At 49.9% G+C, this 21,434-nt stretch overlaps 1 protein-coding gene across 1 annotated transcript in view; it reads right to left on the bottom strand.

Annotated features, from left to right (window-relative positions):
• Positions 1-1,986: 1,986 nt before the first annotated feature.
• Positions 1,987-21,434, bottom strand: part of LOC147084233 (uncharacterized) — a 37,771-nt gene continuing 18,323 nt past the window's right edge. Inside the window, exons 3-4 of the mRNA XM_085979324.1 lie at positions 2,107-2,283; positions 1,987-2,010 (exon numbers count right to left, since the gene is read on the bottom strand). Of these exons, the coding sequence (XP_085835450.1) occupies positions 1,987-2,010; positions 2,107-2,283 (201 nt within the window). The remainder of the gene's footprint in view (positions 2,011-2,106; positions 2,284-21,434) is intronic.

The following is a 21,434-nucleotide window of genomic DNA, read 5'->3' on the forward strand; positions in this document are numbered from 1 at the left end:
CAACACTGGACAAACAGGGGGCTAAAGTTGGGGAGGAGCTAAACACAATCAAAATCACTAAGGAAATGTTACTCGGTAAAATAATGGGACTCAAGGCGAATAAATCACCTGGCTTACATCCTAGGATCTTGAGGGAAGTGGCGGTAGGGATTGTGGATGCATTGGTAATAATTTTCCAAAACTCCCTGGACTCGGCAAAGGTCCCGTCAGACTGGAAAACTGCTAATGTAACACCCTTATTTAAAAAGGGCAGTAGACAGAAGGCTGGAAACTATAGACCGGTTAGCCTAACATCTGTGGTAGGTAAAATTTTGGAGTCCATTATTAAGGAGACAGTAACAGGACATTTGGATAATCATCATTTAATAGGACAAAGTCAGCATGGTTTTATGAAGGGGAAGTCATGTTTGACAAATTTGCTGGAGTTCTTTGAGGAAGTAACATATAGGGTGGATAAAGGGGAACCAGTGGACGTAGTGTATTTAGACTTCCAAAAGGCATTTGACAAGGTGCCACACAAAAGATTATTGCTTAAGATAAAAAATCACGGGATGGGGGTAATATTCTGGCATGGATAGAGGATTGGCTATCTAACAGAAGGCAGAGAGTTGGGAAAAATGGTTCATTCTCAGACTGGCAACCAGTAACTAGTGGTGTTCCGCAGGGGTCAATGCTGGGTCCCCAACTCTTTACAATCTATATTAACGATTTGGAGGAGGGGACCGAGTGTAACATATCAAAGTTTGCAGATGATACAAAGATGGGACGGAAGGTAGTGAGTGAGGAGGACATAAAAAACCTGCAAGGGGACATAGACAGGCTAAGTAAGTGGGCAGAGATTTGGCAGATGGAATACAATACTGGAAAGTGTGAGGTTATGCACTTTGGCAGGAAAAATCGTAGAGCTAGTTATTATCTGAATGGCAAGAAACTGGAAAGTACTGAAGTACAAAGGGATCTGGGGGTCCTTGTGCACAAAACTCAAAAGGTTAGTATGTAGGTGCAGCAAGTGATTAAGAAGGCCAATGGAATGTTGGCTTTCATTGCTAGGGGGATAGAATATAAAAATAGGGAGGTATTGCTTCAGTTGTACAAGATATTGGTGAGACCGCACCTGGAATACTGCGTACAGTTTTGGTGTCCATACTTAAGAAAATACATACTTGCTCTCGAGTCAGTACAAAGAAGGTTCACTCGGTTAATCCCGGGGTTGAGGGGATGGACATATGAGGAGAGGTTGAGTAGATTGGGACTCTACTCATTGGAGTTCAGAAGAATGAGAGGCGATCTTATTGAAACATATAAGATTGTGAAGGGGTTGGATTGAATGGATGCAGGGAGGATGTTCCCGATGATGGGTGAAACTAGAACTAGGGGGCATAGTCTTTGAATAAGGGGCTGCTCTTTCAAAACTGAGATGAGGAGGAACTACTTCACCCAGAGGGTGGTAGGTCCATGGAATATGCTGCCCCAAAAAGCTGTAGAAGCTCCATCATTACATAAATTTAAAACAGAAATAGACAGTTTCCTAGAAGTAAAGGGAATTAAGGGTTACGGGGAGCAGGCAGGAATTTGGACACGAGTTTAGGTGCGGATCGGTCATGGCCCTGTGGGTAGCGGAGCGGGCCCAGGGGCCGTGTAGCCTGATCCTGCTCCTATTTCGTGTGTCTAATTCTGTTAGATTCAGGAGATGGTTCTGTGATAGGGGATTGGCGGTTCGGATCAGATCAGCCATGATCTTATTGAATGGCGGAGCAGGCTCGAGGGGCCGATTGGCCTACTCCTGCTCCTATTGCTTATGTTCTTATGTTCTTAATTCTATTTCCTTAGCCTTTGAACTTCTCATTCACAGTTTCTGACAATGTTTATAAACAATCGGCTCCAGACAAATATTTGGATTCTATAGTGAAATAAACAGCCTGCAATCTCCATTTCATCACTTACCTCTCAGGTGACTGGGCACTTCGGCTAAACCTCATGCGATGTTCATGTAATCAAATGGTTCAGAACCTGTTTAAATCAATTAGCGTTCATGAAATCAGATCTGCGTAATATTACAGTAAAATCCTGTTTGAATGTGAATTTGAATTCAGCGTGTGATTTTACCGTACCAAGTTCCTTTATTTCTTTCAGTATTTTGTCCAGCTTTGGTACCCCATGGCGCATTTTCACAAAGGATTCCCACATCACCCTTCGGGCCCGAGAGCCTTTCTCCATCACCAGATTTAGGAGAAGTTTGGAACTGTCCGCCTGGTTTCCCTTCTCCACGAGCTCAGTGACTTTCTGTAAAGAATAGTAATGAATGAATTGAGGAGCTGAGTGAAAGATAAACACCGAGAATCAGAAGGAAAGGATCTGCTCAGTGATGGGATCTCCCAGTTGTTGAGCACAGGAAGCAGTCACTGTGCCGGGTTCTGATCCATTCTGAACATGGGCTGAATATTCTGTAAACATCTTGCTTCAGTCATTAATGGCAAAGAAATTTGATGAATTATAGTTCTCGGAGAGTGAGGAATCACTGAGAAGCTGCAGCAGTTTTAACGTGATTATTTGTCTCTGTCCTTCAGTGTCCAACATGACATCAGATTACTGACTGACAATATGATAGACTTGTTTCTCAGTTTTTCCTGCTGCGGCACTTTGTGATTTCCCGAGAAATAAAAAAGCAGCGAGTCAGAACTGTAGTGGCAGGGAAGGAACGAATCTGAAGTGAGAGAAACAGCTAGAAAACTGCCTGAGAAATTACACTGACTAATCGAAACAATCACTGTTGGTGTAGGGCTGGAGAATCAACCAATAAAAATAATGAAAAATCTAATCGCTTTCCCCCCCGGGTAATTGAAATGTCCGACACCCGTTATTTTACACATCCGCTGCCGGTATGAAACCTCGGTAACCGGGAACAGATATCCAGCAATGGGGTTGGTGTAGTCAGGACTTTCATCATCAAAGATTACATTTATATAACACCTTTAGTGCAGAAAAGAAAGCGTCGAAAGGTACTTCACAGAGGTGCAATCAGACAATGGACACAGAGATGATGAGACATCGAGAACGATAGCCTGTTGGTTATGTTAGACGGGTAACGATATAGAGAGGGCGAGGTGTGGAGAACGATAGCCTGTTGGTTATGTTACTGGACGGGTAACGATATAGAGAGGGCGAGGTGTGGAGAACGATAGCCTGTTGGTTATGTTACTGGATGGGTAACGATATAGAGAGGGCGAGGTGTGGAGAACGATAGCCTGTTGGTTATGTTACTGGACGGGTAACGATAGAGAGGGCGAGGTGTGGAGAACGATAGCCTGTTGGTTATGTTACTGGACGGGTAATGATATAGAGAGGGCAAGCTGTGGAGAACGATAGCCTGTTGGTTATGTTACTGGATGAGTACTCCAGAGATAACGGATCAAATATCATCGTGGACGTTTCATGAATTTGAATTCAAATTTGAAACATTTCAAAATAAAAAGCTGGTATTAGTAAAGATTGTCATAAAACCCAATGCCCTTTATGCCTGGTCTATACGTGACTCCAGTCCTTCGCCAATGTGATGGCCTCTGAAATGGGCTAGAAAGCCCGTACAAAGAAAGATACGGAAGAATAAAACCAGGCGGACCGCTCAGCTTCGGCATTGGATTCGGACATGGCAAAGGAACACCCAGCCCAGTCAACCCTGCAAAGCCCTCCTCACTAACTCCTGGGGACTGGTGCCAAAGTAGGGAGAAGTGGACCACACATTAGTCAAGCAACTGTGTGACGTAGTGATACATTTAAAATCACAGTTATTAGCTAACATCCCAGGTACCTCCATCAGCAGTCATCGGACAGGTCAGACCCACCAGTGGTGGGGCACAGTGATATACACTCAGATGCAAGTGCCCTTCGTGTCATTAACATTGAGTCCGGAGCCAAACATAGCTCACGCCTTCAGGTCAAACATGGGCAAGGAAACCTCCTGCTGATTACCACCTACTGCCCTCCCTCAGCCGATGAATCAGTGCTCCTCCATTTTGAACACAACATGGAGGAAGCACTAAAGGTGACATAAGTTCCAAAATGTACAGTAGGTGTGAGATTTAGTGCTGAGTTCCCCCGCATTTCAATATCAATGAACAAATGAATGAACTGGGCACAGCAAATGCTAACATTCTGGCTGTGGTGTTGAAGATCTGTGCACTGGAACTAACCGCACATCTAGTGAAGTTGTTCCAGTATATCCACATCACTGGAATATGCCCGACAATGTAGAGAATTGTCCAGGTATGCCCTGTCCACAAAGAGCAGGACAAATCCAACCCAATCAATTACCGCCCTATCAGCCTGCTCGCAAGCATCATCCTCAAAGTGTTGGAAGGAGTTATAAACACTGCGATCAAGCAGCACTTCGTCACAAATAAGCTGCTCACCGAGGCTCAATCTGAGTTCCACCAGGACCAATCGACTCCAAACAAAGGACCAAAGAACTGAATTCCAGCTGTGAGGTGACAGTGACTGTGCTTGACATCAAGGCAGTATTCGACATGTGTGGCACCATGGAGTGTGGTTATTGGAGGAGAATCGTCTCAGCACCAGGACATCACTGTGGGAGTTCCTCGGGACAGTGTTCGACGTCTGTGACACCATGGAGTGTGGTTATTGGAGAATCGTCTCAGCACCAGGACATCACTGCAGGAGATCCTCGGGGCCGTGTTCGACGTGTGTGGCACCATGGAGTGTGGTTATTGGAGAATCATCTCAGCACGAGGACATCACTGCAGGAGATCCTCGGGACAGTGTTCGACATGTGTGGCACCATGGAGTGTGGTTATTGGAGGCGCCTCGTCTCAGCACCAGGACATCACTGCAGGAGATCCTCGGGACAGTGTTCGACGTGTGTGGCACCATGGAGTGTGGTTATTGGAGGCGACTCATCTCAGCACCAGGACATCACTGCAGGAGATCCTCGGGACAGTGTTCGACGTGTGTGGCACCATGGAGTGTGGTTATTGGAGGAGAATCGTCTCAACACGAGGACATCACTGCAGGAGATCCTCGGGACAGTGTTCGACGTGCGTGACACCATGGAGTGTGGTTATTGGAGAATCGTCTCAGCACCAGGACATCACTGCAGGAGATCCTCGGGGCAGTGTTTGACGTGTGTGACACCATGGAGTGCGGTTATTGGAGAATCGTCTCAGCACCAGGACATCACTGCAGGAGATCCTCGGGACAATGTTCGACGTGTGTGACACCATGGATTGTGGTTATTGGAGGAGAATCGTCTCAGCACCAGGACATCACTGCAGGAGATCCTCGGGGCAGTATTCGATGTGCGTGACACCATGGAGTGTGGTTTGGAGGATCATCTCAGCACCAGGACATCACTGCAGGAGTTCCTTGGGAAAGTGTTCGACGTGTGTGACACCATGGAGTGTGGTTATTGGAGGAGAATCGGCTCAGCACCAGGATATCACTGCAGGAGATCCTCGGGAGAGTGTTCGACGTGTGTGACACCATGGAGTGTGGTTATTGGAGAATCGTCTCAGCACCAGGACATCACTGCAGGAGTTCCTCGGGACAGTGTTCGCCGTGTGTGACACCATGGAGTGTGGTTATTGGAGAATCGTCTCAGCACCAGTACATCACTGCAGGAGTTCCTCGGGGCAGTGTTCGACGTGTGTGACACCAAGGAGTGTGGTTATTGGAGAATCGTCTCAGCACCAGGACATCACTGCAGGAGATCCTCGGGACAGTGTTCGACGTGTGTGACACCATGGAGTGTGGTTATTGGAGAATCGTCTCAGCACCAGGACATCACTGCAGGAGATCCTCAGGACAGTGTTCGACGTGTGTGACACCATGGAGTGTGGTTATTGGAGAATCGTCTCAGCACCAGGACATCACTGCAGGAGATCCTCGGGACAGTGTTCGACGTGTGTGGCACCATGGAGTGTGGTTATTGGAGAATCGTCTCAGCACCAGGACATCACTGCAGGAGTTCCTCGGGACATTGTTCGACGTGTGTGACACCATGGAGTGTGGTTATTGGAGAATCGTCTCAGCACCAGGACATCACTGCAGGAGATCCTCAGGACAGTGTTCGACGTGTGTGACACCATGGAGTGTGGTTATTGGAGAATCGTCTCAGCACCAGGACATCACTGCAGGAGATCCTCGGGACAGTGTTCGACGTGTGTGACACCATGGAGTGTGGTTAATGTAGAATCATCTCAGCACCAGGACATCACTGCAGGGGTTCCTCGGGACAGTGTTCGAAGTGTGTGGCACCATGGAGTGTGGTTATTGGAGAATCGTCTCAGCACCAGGACATCACTGCAGGAGATCCTCGGGACAGTGTTCGATGTGTGTGGCACCATGGAGTGTGGTTATTGGAGGAGAATCGTCTCAGCACCAGGACATCACTGCAGGAGATCCTCGGGACAGTGTTCGATGTGTGTGACACCATGGGGTGTGGTTATTGGAGAATCGTCTCAGCACCAGGACATCACTGCAGGAGATCCTCGGGACAGTGTTCGACGTGTGCGACACCATGGAGTGTGGTTATTGGAGAATCGTCTCAGCTCCAGGACATCACTGCAGGAGATCCTCGGGACAGTGTTCGACATGTGTGACACCATGGAGTGTGGTTATTGGAGAATCGTCTCAGCACCAGGACATCACTACAGGAGATCCTCGGGGCAGTGTTCGACGTGTGTGGCACCATGGAGTGTGGTTATTGGAGGAGAATCGTCTCAGCACCAGGACATCACTACAGGAGATCCTCGGGACAGTGTTCGACGTGTGTGACACCATGGAGTGTGGTTATTGGAGAATCGTCTCAGCACCAGGACATCACTGCAGGAGATCCTCGGGACAGTGTTCGACGTGTGTGACACCATGGAGTGTGGTTATTGGAGGAGAATCGTCTCAGCACCAGGACATCACTGCAGGAGATCCTCGGGGCAGTGTTCGATGTGTGTGGCACCATGGAGTGTGGTTATTGGAGGAGAATCGTCTCAGCACCAGGACATCACTGCAGGAGATCCTCGGGACAGTGTTCGATGTGTGTGACACCATGGGGTGTGGTTATTGGAGAATCGTCTCAGCACCAGGACATCACTGCAGGAGATCCTCGGGACAGTGTTCGACGTGTGCGACACCATGGAGTGTGGTTATTGGAGAATCGTCTCAGCTCCAGGACATCACTGCAGGAGATCCTCGGGACAGTGTTCGACGTGTGTGACACCATGGTGTGTGGTTACTGGAGAATCGTCTCAGCACCAGGACATCATTGCAGGAGATCCTCGGGGCAGTGTTTGACGTGTGTGACACCATGGTGTGTGGTTATTGGAGAATCGTCTCAGCTCCAGGACATCACTGCAGGAGATCCTCGGGACAGTGTTCGACGTGTGTGACACCATGGAGTGTGGTTATTGGAGGAGAATCGTCTCAGAACCAGGACATCACTGCAGGAGTTCCTCGGGACAGTGTTCGACGTGCGTGACACCATGGAGTGTGGTTATTGGAGAATCGTCTCAGCACCAGGACATCACTGCAGGAGTTCCTCGGGACAGTGTTCGACGTCTGTGACACCATGGAGTGTGGTTATTGGAGAATCGTCTCAGCACCAGGACATCACTGCAGGAGATCCTCGGGACAGTGTTCAACGTGTGTGACACCATGGAGTGTGGTTATTGGAGAATCATCTCAGCAGCAGGACATCAATGCAGGAGATCCTCGGGGCCGTGTTCGACGTGTGTGGCACCATGGAGTGTGGTAATTGGAGGAGAATCGTCTCAGCACCAGGACATCACTGCAGGAGATCCTCTGGGCCGTGTTCGACATGTGTGACACCATGGAGAGTGGTTATTGGAGGCGACTCGTCTCAGCACCAGGACATCACTGCAGGAGATCCTCGGGACAGTGTTCGACGTGTGTGGCACCATGGAGTGCGGTTATTGGAGGAGAATCGTCTCAAGACCAGGACATCACTGTGGGAGTTCCTCGGGACAGTGTTCGACGTCTATGACACCATGGAGTGTGGTTATTGGAGAATCGTCTCAGCAGCAGGACATCACTGCAGGAGATCCTCGGGACAGTGTTCGACGTGTGTGACACCATGGAGTGTGGTTATTGGAGAATCGTCTCAGCACCAGGACATCACTGCAGGAGATCCTCGGGGCCGTGTTCGACGTGTGTGGCACCATGGAGTGTGGTTATTGGAGAATCATCTCAGCACGAGGACATCACTGCAGGAGATCCTCGGGACAGTGTTCGACGTGTGTGGCACCATGGAGTGTGGTTATTGGAGGCGACTCGTCTCAGCACCAGGACATCACTGCAGGAGATCCTCGGGACAGTGCTCGACGTGTGTGGCACCATGGAGTGTGGTTATTGGAGGAGAATCGTCTCAACACCAGGACATCACTGCAGGAGATCCTCAGGACAGTGTTCGACGTGCGTGACACCATGGAGTGTGGTTATTGGAGAACCGTCTCAGCACCAGGACATCACTGCAGGAGATCCTCGGGACAATGTTCGACGTGTGTGACACCATGGAGTGTGGTTTGGAGGATCATCTCAGCACCAGGACATCACTGCAGAAGTTCCTTGGGAAAGTGTTCGACGTGTGTGACACCATGGAGTGTGGTTATTGGAGGAGAATCGTCTCAGCACCAGGACATCACTGCAGGAGATCCTCGGGACAGTGTTCGACGTGTGTGACACCATGGAGTGTCGTTGTTGGAGGAGAATCGTCTCAGCACCAGGACATTACTGCAGGAGATCCTCGGGACACTGTTCGACGTGTGTGACACCATGGAGTGTGGTTATTGGAGAATCGTCTCAGCACCAGGACATCACTGCAGGAGATCCTCGGGACAGTGTTCGACGTGTGTGGCACCATGGAGTTTGGTTATTGGAGGAGAATCGTCTCAGCACCAGGACATCACTGCAGGAGATCCTCGGGACAGTGTTCGAAGTGTGTGACACCATGGAGTGTGGTTATTGGAGATTCGTCTCAGCACCAGGACATCACTGCAGGAGTTCCTCGGGACAGTGTTCGCCGTGTGCGACACCATGGAATGTGGATGTTGGAGGAGAATCGTCTCAGCACCAGGACATCACTGCAGGAGTTCCTCGGGGCAGTGCTCGACGTGTGTGACACCATGGAGTGTGGTTATTGGAGAATCGTCTCAGCACCAGGACATCACTGCAGGAGAACCTCGGGACAGTGTTCGACGTGTGTGACACCATGGAGTGTGGTTATTGGAGGAGAATCGTCTCAGCACCAGGACATCACTGCAGGAGATCCTCGGGACAGTGTTCGACGTGTGTGGCACCATGGAATGTGGATGTTGGAGGAGAATCGTCTCAGCACCAGGACATCACTGCAGGAGATCCTCGGGACAGTGTTCGACGTGTGTGGCACCATGGAGTGTGGTTATTGGAGAATCGTCTCAGCACCAGGACATCACTGCAGGAGATCCTCGGGACAGTGTTCGACGTGTGTGACACCATGGAGTGTGGTTATTGGAGAATCGTCTCAGCACCAGGACATCACTGCAGGAGTTCCTCGGGACAGTGTTCGACGTGTGTGGCACCATGGAGTGTGGTTATTGGAGAATCGTCTCAGCACCAGGACATCACTGCAGGAGATCCTCAGGACAGTGTTCGACGTGTGTGACACCATGGAGTGTGGTTATTGGGGAATCGTCTCAGCACCAGGACATCACTGCAGGAGATCCTCGGGACAGTGTTCGACGTGTGTGACACCATGGAGTGTGGTTATTGGAGAATCGTCTCAGCACCAGGACATCACTGCAGGAGATCCTCGGGACAGTGTTCGATGTGTGTGGCACCATGGAGTGTGGTTATTGGAGAATCGTCTCAGCACCAGGACATCACTGCAGGAGTTCCTCGGGACAGTGTTCGACGTGTGTGACACCATGGAATGTGGTTATTGGAGAATCGTCTCAGCACCAGGACATCACTGCAGGAGAACCTCGGGACAGTGTTCGACGTGTGTGACACCATGGAGTGTGGTTAATGTAGAATCATCTCAGCACCAGGACATCACTGCAGGAGATCCTCGGGACAGTGTTCGACGTGTGTGGCACCATGGGGTGTGGTTATTGGAGAATCATCTCAGCACCAGGACATCACTGCAGGAGATCCTCGGGACAGTGTTCGACGTGTGTGGCACCATCGAGTGTGGTTATTGGAGGAGAATCGTCTCAGCACCAGGACATCACTGCAGGAGATCCTCGGGACAGTGTTCGACCTGTGTGACACCATGGGGTGTGGTTATTGGAGAATCGTCTCAGCACCAGGACATCACTGCAGGAGATCCTCGGGACAGTGTTCGACGTGTGTGGCACCATGGAGTGTGGTTATTGGAGAATCGTCTCAGCACCAGGACATGACTGCAGGAGATCCTCGGGACAGTGTTCGACATGTGTGACACCATGGAGTGTGGTTATTGGAGGAGAATCGTCTCAGCACCAGGACATCACTGCAGGAGTTCCTCGGGACAGTGTTCGACGTGTGTGACACCATGGAGTGTGGTTATTGGAGAATCGTCTCAGCACCAGGACATCATTGCAGGAGATCCTCGGGGCAGTGTTTGACGTGTGTGACACCATGGTGTGTGGTTATTGGAGAATCGTCTCAGCTCCAGGACATCACTGCAGGAGATCCTCGGGACAGTGTTCGACGTGTGTGACACCATGGAGTGTGGTTATTGGAGGAGAATCGTCTCAGCACCAGGACATCACTGCAGGAGTTCCTCGGGACAGTGTTCGACGTGCGTGACACCATGGAGTGTGGTTATTGAAGAATCATCTCAGCACCAGGACATCACTGCAGGAGTTCCTCGGGACAGTGTTCGACGTGTGTGGCACCATGGAGTGTGGTTATTGGAGGCGAATCGTCTCAGCATCAGGACATCAGTGCAGGAGTTCCTCGGGACAGTGTTCGACGTGTGTGGCACCATGGAGTGTGGTTATTGGAGGAGAATCGTCTCAGCAACCGGACATCACTGCAGGAGTTCCTCGGGACAGTGTTCGACGTGTGTGGCACCATGGAGTGTGGTTATTGGAGAATCGTCTCAGCACCAGGACATCACTGCAGGAGTTCTTCGGGACAGTGTTCGACGTCTGTGACACCATGGAGTGTGGTTATTGGAGAATCGTCTCAGCACCAGGACATCACTGCAGGAGATCCTCGGGGCCATGTTCAACGTGTGTGGCACCATGGAGTGTGGTTATTGGAGAATCGTCTCAGCACCAGGACATCACTGCAGGAGATCCTCGGGACAGTGTTCAACGTGTGTGACACCATGGAGTGTGGCTATTGGAGAATCATCTCAGCAGCAGGACATCAATGCAGGAGATCCTCGGGGCCGTGTTCGACGTGTGTGGCACCATGGAGTGTGGTTATTGGAGAATGGTCTCAGCACGAGGACATCACTGCAGGAGATCCTCGGGACAGTGTTCGACGTGTGTGGCACCATGGAGTGTGGTAATTGGAGGAGAATCGTCTCAGCACCAGGACATCACTGCAGGAGATCCTCGGGACAGTGTTCGACGTGTGTGGCACCATGGAGTGTGGTTATTGGAGGAGAATCGTCTCAACACCAGGACATCAATGCAGGAGATCCTCGGGACAGTGTTCGACATGTGTGACACCATGGAGTGCGGTTATTGGAGAATCGTCTCAGCACCAGGACATCACTGCAGGAGATCCTCGGGACAATGTTCGACATGTGTGACACCATGGAGTGTGGTTATTGGAGGAGAATCGTCTCAGCACCAGGACATCACTGCAGGAGATCCTCGGGGCAGTGCTCGACGTGCATGACACCATGGAGGGTGGTTATTGGAGGATCATCTCAGCACCAGGACATCACTGCAGGAGTTCCTTGGGAAAGTGTTCGACGTGTGTGACACCATGGAGTGTGGTTGTTGGAGGAGAATCGTCTCAGCACCAGGACATCACTGCAGGAGCTCCTCGGGACAGTGTTCGACGTGTGTGACACCATGGAGTTTGGTTATTGGAGAATCGTCTCAGCACCAGGACATCACTGCAGGAGATCCTCGGGACAGAGTTCAACGTGTGTGGCACCATGGAGTGTGGTTATTGGAGAATCGTCTCAGCACCAGGACATCACTGCAGGAGTTCCTCGGGACAGTGTTCGACAAGTGTGACACCATGGAGTATGGTTATTGGAGGAGAATCATCTCACCATCAGGACATCACTGCAGGAGTTCCTCGGGACAGTGTTCGACGTGTGTGACACCATGGAGTGTGGTTATTGGAGAATCGTGTCAGCACCAGGACATCACTGCAGGAGATCCTCGGGACAGTGTTCGACGTGTGTGGCATCATGGAGTGTGGTTATTGGAGAATCGTCTCAGCACCAGGACATGACTGCAGGAGATCCTCGGGACAGTGTTCGACGTGCGTGACACCATGGAGTGTGGTTATTGGAGAATCATCTCAGCACCAGGACATCACTGCAGGAGTTCCTCGGGACAGTGTTCGACGTGTGTGGCACCATGGAGTGTGGTTATTGGAGGCGAATCGTCTCAGCACCAGGACATCACTGCAGGAGATCCTCGGGACAGTGTTCGACGTGTGTGACACCATGGAGTGTGGTTATTGGAGGCGAATCGTCTCAGCACCAGGACATCACTGCAGGAGATCCTCGGGGCAGTGTTCGTCGTATGTGACACAATGGAGTGTGGTTATTGTAGAATCATCTCAGCACCAGGACATCACTGCAGGAGATCCTCGGGACAGTGTTCTACGTGTGTGGCACCATGGAGTGTGCTTATTGGAGGTGAATCATCTCAGCACCAGGACATCACTGCAGGAGATCCTCGGGGCCGTGTTCGACGTGTGTGACACCATGGAGTGTGGTTATTGGAGAATCGTCTCAGCACCAGGACATCACTGCAGGAGATCCTTGGGACAGTGTTCGAAGTGTGTGGCACCATGGAGTGTGGTTATTGGAGAATCGTCTCAGCACCAGGACATCACTGCAGGAGATCCTCGGGACAGTGTTCGACGTGTGTGACACCATGGAGTGTCGTTATTGGAGAATCGTCTCAGCACCAGGACATCACTGCAGGAGATCCTCGGGACAGTGTTCGACGTGTGTGGCACCATGGAGTGTGGTTATTGGAGAATTGTCTCAGCACCAGGACATCACTGCTGGAGATCCTCGGGACAGTGTTTGACGTGTGTGGAACCATGGAGTGTGTTTATTGGAGAATCATCTCAGCACCAGGACATCACTGCAGGAGATCCTCGGGACAGTGTTCAACGTGTGTGACACCATGGAGTGTGGTTATTGGAGAATCGTCTCAGCACCAGGACATCACTGCAGGAGATCCTCGGGGCCGTGTTCGACGTGTGTGGCACCATGGAGTGTGGTTATTGGAGGAGAATCGTCTCAACACCAGGACATCACTGCAGGAGATCCTCGGGACAGTGTTCGACGTGTGTGACACCATGGAGTGTGGTTAGTGGAGAATCGTCTCAGCACCAGGACATCACTGCAGGAGTTCTTCGGGACAGTGTTCGACGTGTGTGGCACCATGGAGTGTGGTTATTGGAGAATCGTCTCAGCACCAGGACATCACTGCAGGAGATCCTCGGGACAGTGTTCGACGTGTGTGGCACCATGGAGTGTGGTTATTGGAGAATCGTCTCAGCACCAGGACATGACTGCAGGAGATCCTCGGGGCAGTTTTCGACGTGTGTGACACCATGGAGTGTGGTTATTGGAGGAGAATCGTCTCAGCACCAGGACATCACTGCAGGAGATCCTCGGGACAGTGTTCGACGTGTGTGACACCATGGAGTGTGGTTATTGGAGAATCATCTCAGCACCAGGACATCACTGCAGGAGTTCCTCGGGACAGTGTTCGACGTGTGTGACACCATGGAGTGTGGTTATTGGAGGCGACTCGTCTCAGCTCCAGGACATCACTGCAGGAGATCCTCGGGACAGTGTTCGACGTGTGTGGCACCATGGAGTGTGGTTATTGGAGGAGAATCGTCTCAGCACCAGGACATCACTGCAGTAGTTCCTCGGGACAGTGTTTGACGTGTGTGGCACCATGGAGTGTGGTTATTGGAGAATCGTCTCAGCACCAGGACATCACTGCAGGAGATCCTCGGGATAGTGTTCGATGTGTGTGGCACCATGGAGTGTGGTTATTGGAGGAGAATCATCTCAGCACCAGGACATCACTGCAGGAGATCCTCGGGACAGTGTTCGACGTGTGTGACACCATGGAGTGTGGTTATTGGAGAATCATCTCAGCACCAGGACATCACTGCAGGAGATCCTCGGGACAGTGTTCGACGTGTGTGACACCATGGAGTGTGGTTATTGGAGAATCATCTCAGCACCAGGACATCACTGCAGGAGATCCTCGGGACAGTGTTCGACGTGTGTGACACCATGGAGTGTGGTTATTGGAGAATCGTCTCAGCACCAGGACATCACTGCAGGAGTTCCTCGGGACAGTGTTCGACGTGTGTGACACCATGGAGTGTGGTTATTGGAGGCAAATCATCTCAGCACCAGGACATCACTGCAGGAGATCCTCGGGACAGTGTTCGACGTGTGTGGCACCATGGAGTGTGGTTATTTGAGGCAAACCATCTCAGCACCAGAACATCACTGCAGGAGATCCTTGGGACAGTGTTCGACGTGTGTGGCACCATGGAGTGTGGTTATTGGAGAATCGTCTCAGCACCAGGACATCACTGCAGGAGATCCTCGGGACAGTGTTCGACGTGTGTGACAACATGGAGTGTGGTTATTGGAGGAGAATCGTCTCAGCACCAGGACATCACTGCAGGAGATCCTCGGGACAGTGTTCGACGTGTGTGGCACCATGGAGTGTGGTTATTGGAGAATCGTCTCAGCACCAGGACATCATTGCAGGAGATCCTCGGGGCAGTGTTTGACGTGTGTGACACCATGGTGTGTGGTTATTGGAGAATCGTCTCAGCTCCAGGACATCACTGCAGGAGATCCTCGGGACAGTGTTCGACGTGTGTGGCACCATGGATTGTGGTTATTGGAGGCGAATCGTCTCAGCATCAGGACATCACTGCAGGAGTTCCTCGGGACATTGTTCGACGTGTGTGGCACCATGGAGTGTGATTATTGGAGAATCGTCTCAGCACCAGGACATCACTGCAGGAGTTCCTCGGGACAGTGTTCGACGTGTGTGGCACCATGGAGTGTGGTTATTGGAGAATCGTCTCAGCACCAGGACATCACTGCAGGAGTTCCTCGGGACAGTGTTCGACGTGTGTGGCACCATGGAGTGTGGTTATTGGAGATTCGTCTCAGCTCCAGGACATCACTGCAGGAGTTCCTCGGGGCAGTGTTCGACGTGTGTGACACCATGGAGTGTGGTTATTGGAGGAGAATCGTCTCAGCACCAGGACATCACTGCAGGAGATCCTCGGGGCAGTGTTCGATGTGTGTGGCACCATGGAGTGTGGTTATTGGAGAATCGTCTCAGCACCAGGACATCACTGCAGGAGTTCCTCGGGACAGTGTTCGACGTGTGTGAAACCATGGAGTCTGGTTATTGGAGAATGGTCTCAGCACCAGGACATCACTGCAGGAGTTCCTCGGGACATTGTTCGACGTGTGTGGCACCATGGAGTGTGGTTATTGGAGATTCGTCTCAGCTCCAGGACATCACTGCAGGAGGTCCTCAGGACAGTGTTCGGCGTGTGTGGCACCATGGAGTGTGGTTATTGGAGGAGAATCGTCTCAGCACCAGGACATCACTGCAGGAGATCCTCGGGACAGTGTTCGACGTGTGTGGCACCATGGAGTGTGGTTATTGGAGAATTGTCTCAGCACCAGGACATCACTGCAGGAGATCCTCGGGACAGTGTTCGACGTGTGTGGCACCATGGAGTGTGGTTATTGGAGAATCGTCTCAGCACCAGGACATTATTGCAGGAGATCCTCGGGGCAGTGTTTGACGTGTGTGACACCATGGTGTGTGGTTATTGGAGAATCGTCTCAGCTCCAGGACATCACTGCAGGAGATCCTCGGGACAGTGTTCGACGTGTGTGGCACCATGGAGTGTGGTTATTGGAGAATCGTCTCAGCACCAGGACATCACTGCAGGAGTTCCTCGGGACAGTGTTCGACGTGTGTGGCACCATGGAGTGTGGTTATTGGAGAATCGTCTCAGCACCAGGACATCATTGCAGGAGATCCTCGGGACAGTGTTCGACGTGTGTGGCACCATGGAGTGTGGTTATTGGAGAATCGTCTCAGCACCAGGACATCACTGCAGGAGATCCTCGGGACAGTGTTCGACGTGTGTGGCACCATGGAGTGTGTTTATTGGAGAATCGTCTCAGCACCAGGACATCATTGCAGGAGATCCTCGGGGCAGTGTTTGACGTGTGTGACACCATGGTGTGTGGTTATTGGAGAATCGTCTCAGCTCCAGGACATCACTGCAGGAGATCCTCGGGACAGTGTTCGACGTGTGTGGCACCATGGAGTGTGGTTATTGGAGGCGAATCGTCTCAGCATCAGGACATCACTGCAGGAGTTCCTTGGGGCAGCGTCTTCGGACTAACCACTTCAGCTGCTTCGCCAGTTACTTTCCCTCCATCATAAAGCCAGGAGTGGGGATGTTCTCTGATGATTTCAGTGTTCAGCTCCATTTTCAATTCGTCAGGTAATGAAGCGGTCCATGCTCGCATGCAGCAAGTCCTGGACAAAAATCTAGGCTTGGGCGGACAAGTGGTCAGTAACATTCGCACGCCACAAGTGTCAGGCAATGCCCATCTCCCACAAGAGAGTCCAACCATGTCCGTTTGTCATTCACTGGCATTGCCATCGTCAAATCCCTACCATTTACTAGCCACAAAAAAAACTCGTGGCTGCTAGAGCAGGTAAGAGGCTGTGTATTCTGTGGCGAGTGGCACAACTCCCGGCCACCCAGGAGCCTCTCCTGCACCTATAAAGGTACAACTGCGGTGTGATGGAAAACTCACCACTTGCCTGGATAGGTGCAGCTGCAACAACACTCAAGAAGCTCCCCGCAATCCAGGACAGAGAAATACGCTTCATCAGTCCACCCACCCACCACCTTAAACATCCAATCCCTCCACCAACGGTGCACCATCACTGCAGTGTGTGCTGTTTACAGAAAGAACTGCAGCAGTTCACCAAGGCTTCTTTGACAGCGCCTCTCAAACTCGCAGCCTCTGCCACCTAGAAGGACAAGAGCATCATCCGCATGGAAACACCGCCACCTCCAAGTTCCACTTCAAGTATCATACAATCCTGACTTGAACAGATATCGCCGTTTCTTCATCGTCAGTGTAAATTAGAGCCAAAACGCCCAGCGCCCTCTACAGAGGGAACAGGAGAAGCGACTGTATGATTCCTTAACCAATCAGCTTGAAGAATCTTTACGCAAAGTCTGAACCAGGAAGTCTTAGTTAGAATATAGAATGCAATGTCAAATCACATTCAGAAAGTGAAATAAAGAGAGGGAAAGAAAGATTGGATTCAGAATGGTTCTCACTGAAACATACAACATTCTTACAGGGCTTGACAGGGTAGATGCAGGGAGGATGTTTCCCCTGGCTGGGGAGTCTGTAACCAGGGGCACAGTCTTAGAAACAGAGGTCGGCCATTTAGGACTGAGATAAGGAGAAATTTCTTCACTCAGAGGGTGGTGAATCTTTGGAATTCTCTACCCCAGAGGGCTGTGGAGACTCAGTCATTGGGTATATTCAGGACAGAGATCAACATAGGTCAACATTCTTGTTGTACGAGGCCCCTTGGTTCAGAGCAATCATAATATGATAGAATTCTTAATTAAAATGGAGAGTGAAGTAGTTGAATCAGAGACTAGGGTCCTGAATTTAAATAAAGGAAACTATGATGGTATGAGGCGTGAGTTGGCTAGGATGGATTGGGGAATGTCACTCAAAGGGTTGACGGTGGATAGGCATTGGTAAACATTTAAAGATTGCATGGATGAACTACAGAATGTGTTCATCCCAGTTTGGCATAAAAATAAAACAATAAATGCGACTCAACCGTGGCTAACAAGGGAAATTAGGGATAGCATAAGATCCAAGGAGAGGACATATAAATTGGCAAGAAAAAGCAATAATCCTGAGGATTGGGAGCAGTTTAGGATTCAACAAAGAAGGACAAAGGGATTAATTAGGAGGCAGAAGATAGAATGAGAGTAAGCTTGCAGGGTTCATAAAAACTGACTGTAAAAGCTTCTATAGATATGTGAAGAGAAAAAGATTGGTGGAGTCAAGCGTAGGTCCCTTGCAGTTAGATTCAAGGGAATTTATAATGGGGAACAAAGAAATGGCAGACCAACTAAATACATATTTTGGTTCTGTCTTCAAAAAGGAGAACACAGATCACCTCCCAGAGATGTCGGGGAACATATGGTCTAAAGAGAGGGAGGAATTGAATGAAATCAGTATTTGTAGGGAAATGGTGTTAGGGAAATTGATGGGATTGAAGGCCGATAAATCCCCACGGCCTGATAATCTACATCCTAGTGTAATTAAGGAAGTGGCCCTAGAAATTGTAGATGCATTGCTGGTCATCTTCCAAAATTCTATAGGCTCTGGAACAGTTCCCATGGATTGGAGGGTAGCTAATGTTACCCCACTATTTAAAAAGTTGGTAGAGAATCCATTTTAAAAGATGTAATAGCAGAGCACTTGGAAAACAGTGACGGGATCGGACAAAGTCAACATGGACTTACAAAAGATAAATCATGCTTGACTAATCCACTGGAATTTTTTGAGGATGTAACTGGTAAAATAGATACGGGAGAACCAGTGGATGTGGTGTATTTGGATTTTCAGAAGGCTTTCGATGAGAACCCGCATAAGAGATTAGTGTGTAAAGTTAAAGCACATGGGACTGGGGGTAAGGTACTGACTTGGATAGAGCACTGGTTGGCAGACAGGAACAAAGTGTTGGAATAAGTGGGTCTTTTTCTGAGTGGCAGGCAGTGACCAGTGGGGTACCGCAGGGATCGGTTCTAGGACCCCAGCTATTCACAATATATATTAATGATCTAGACGAGGGAACTAGATGTAATATCTCCAAATTTGCAGATGCCACAAAGCTGGGTGGGCGTGTGTGCTGTGAGGAGGATGCAGAGAAAATCCAGTATGATTTGGACAGGTTGGGTGATTGGGCAGATGTATGGCAGATGCAATGTAACGTGGATAAATGTGAGGTTATCCACTTTGGTGGCAAAAACAGGAAGGCAGATTATCTGAACGGCAATTGATTGAGAAAAGGGGAAGTGCATCGAGACCTGGGTGTGCTTGTGCACCAGTCGCTGAAGGCAAGCATGCAGTTGCAGCAGGCGGTTAAGAAGGCAAATGGTATGTTGGCCTTCATAGCGAGAGGATTCGAGTACAGGAGGAAGGATGTCTTGCAGCAGTAGTACAGGGCCTTGGTGAGACAACACCTTGAGTATTGTGTGCAGTTTTGGTCACCTTATCTGAGGAAGGATGTTGTTGCCATGGAGGGAGTGCAGCGAAGATTCACCAGACTGATACCTGGGATGGCAGGAATGACGTATGAGAAAGATTGGGTCGATTGGGCTTATACACGCTGGAGTTTAGAAGAATGAGAGGCGATCTCATTAAAACATATAAAATTCTAACAGGACTAGATAGACTAGATGCTGGAAGGATGTTCCCGATGGCCGGGGAGTCCAGAACCAGGGGTCACAGTCTAAGGATAAGGGGTAAGCCATTTAGGACTGAGATGAGGAGGAATTTCGTCACCCAGAGTGGTGAACCTGTGGAATTCTCTACCACAGAAGGTACTTGAGGCCAATTCATTAAATATATTCATGAAGGAGTTAAATATATTTCTTAAGGCTAAAGGGATATGGGGAGAAAGCAGAGACAAGGTACTCAATTTGGATGATCAGCCATGATCTCCTTAAATGGCGGAACAGGCTCGAGGGGCCGAATGGCCCTCTCCTCCTATCGTCTATGTTTCTATGATAGATTTCTGAATCTTAAGGGAATCAAGGGATATGGGGTTATTGCAGGAAAGGGGAGGTGAGGTAGAAGATCAGCCATGATCTTATTGAATGGCAGAGCAGGCTCAAAGGGATAAATGGCCGACTCCTGCTATTATTTCTTATCTTATGTTCAGAGGGAACAAAAAAAGACAGAAAGAAAAGTTACCAATATTATTGAATTTTTGTCTGTACAGCTCCAACAATGATTAAAATCTGAAGGAATGAGACTCCACAGGTGTAAAGGTCAATTTTCAGTGCAAGAGAGGTTGTCTGGCATTAGTTAAGACTGATCACACCGTTAAACAAATAATTACACTGGAATAGGCAAGTCCTGACTTTTCCTGGCGAGTTTCCTGTGTATCTATCAGGTAAGTACAGTTATTTTATGCCATTCCATTTCAATGGCGAGTCTCTCGGCGAGACACCATTCTCGCTCAGCTTTGTGAGCAGCAGGGCAACTCGGACAGGACCTTCCCGATTTTCCTGTTTAACTCCGCATGTGCAGTCGCTGGAAGTTACTGTCCAATTTACACTTGAATAACAGTGAGCGCTGTTAGCCCCACCGTTATTTCTACCGCAAAATCTGGCCTATTGCAAAAATATGAAACTATCACTAATTTATCCCCAGTCACTCAGTCCTTGAACAAAATGGTGCAGAAACCAAACCAGTAAAGTGAGCGGATGGAAAATGACAGACTGAGAAATCTCAATTTCCTCATGTTCCCCCCTGGGGAGTGACGTCCCACACCAAGAGCACAGGGGCAGGTAATTACAGACTGAGAAATCTCAATTTCCTCATGTTCCCCCCTGGGGAGTGACGTCCCACACCAAGAGCACAGGGGCAGGTAATTACAGACTGAGTAATCTCAATTTCCTCATGTTCCCCCCTGGGGAGTGACGTCCCACACCAAGAGCACAGGGGCAGGTAATTACAGACTGAGAAATCTCAATTTCCTCATGTTCCCCCCTGGGGAGTGACGTCCCACACCAAGAGCACAGGGGCAGGTAATTACAGACTGAGTAATCTCAATTTCCTCATGTTCCCCCTGGGGAGTGATGTCCCACACCAAGTGCACAGGGGCAGGTAATTACAGACTGAGTAATCTCAATTTCCTCATGTTCCTCCCTGGGGAGTGACGTCCCACGCCAAGTGCACAGGGGCAGGTAATTACAGACTGAGAAATCTCAATTTCCTCATGTTCCCCCTGGGGAGTGACGTCCCACACCAAGAGCACAGGGGCTGGTAATTTACCCAGTTGTGCACAGGTTTGTGCACTCCATGTTTAGGATGTAATAGCAGTGGAAAAGCTGGCGTGCAATTACACGAAGTTGTTAGCAGGGATGTGGAGTTACCG

Source organism: Somniosus microcephalus, unplaced genomic scaffold (assembly GCF_052327205.1).
Source record: "Somniosus microcephalus isolate GS21.2 unplaced genomic scaffold, FLI_Smic_1.0 unresolved_chr9, whole genome shotgun sequence".
Taxonomy (NCBI): domain Eukaryota; kingdom Metazoa; phylum Chordata; class Chondrichthyes; order Squaliformes; family Somniosidae; genus Somniosus; species Somniosus microcephalus.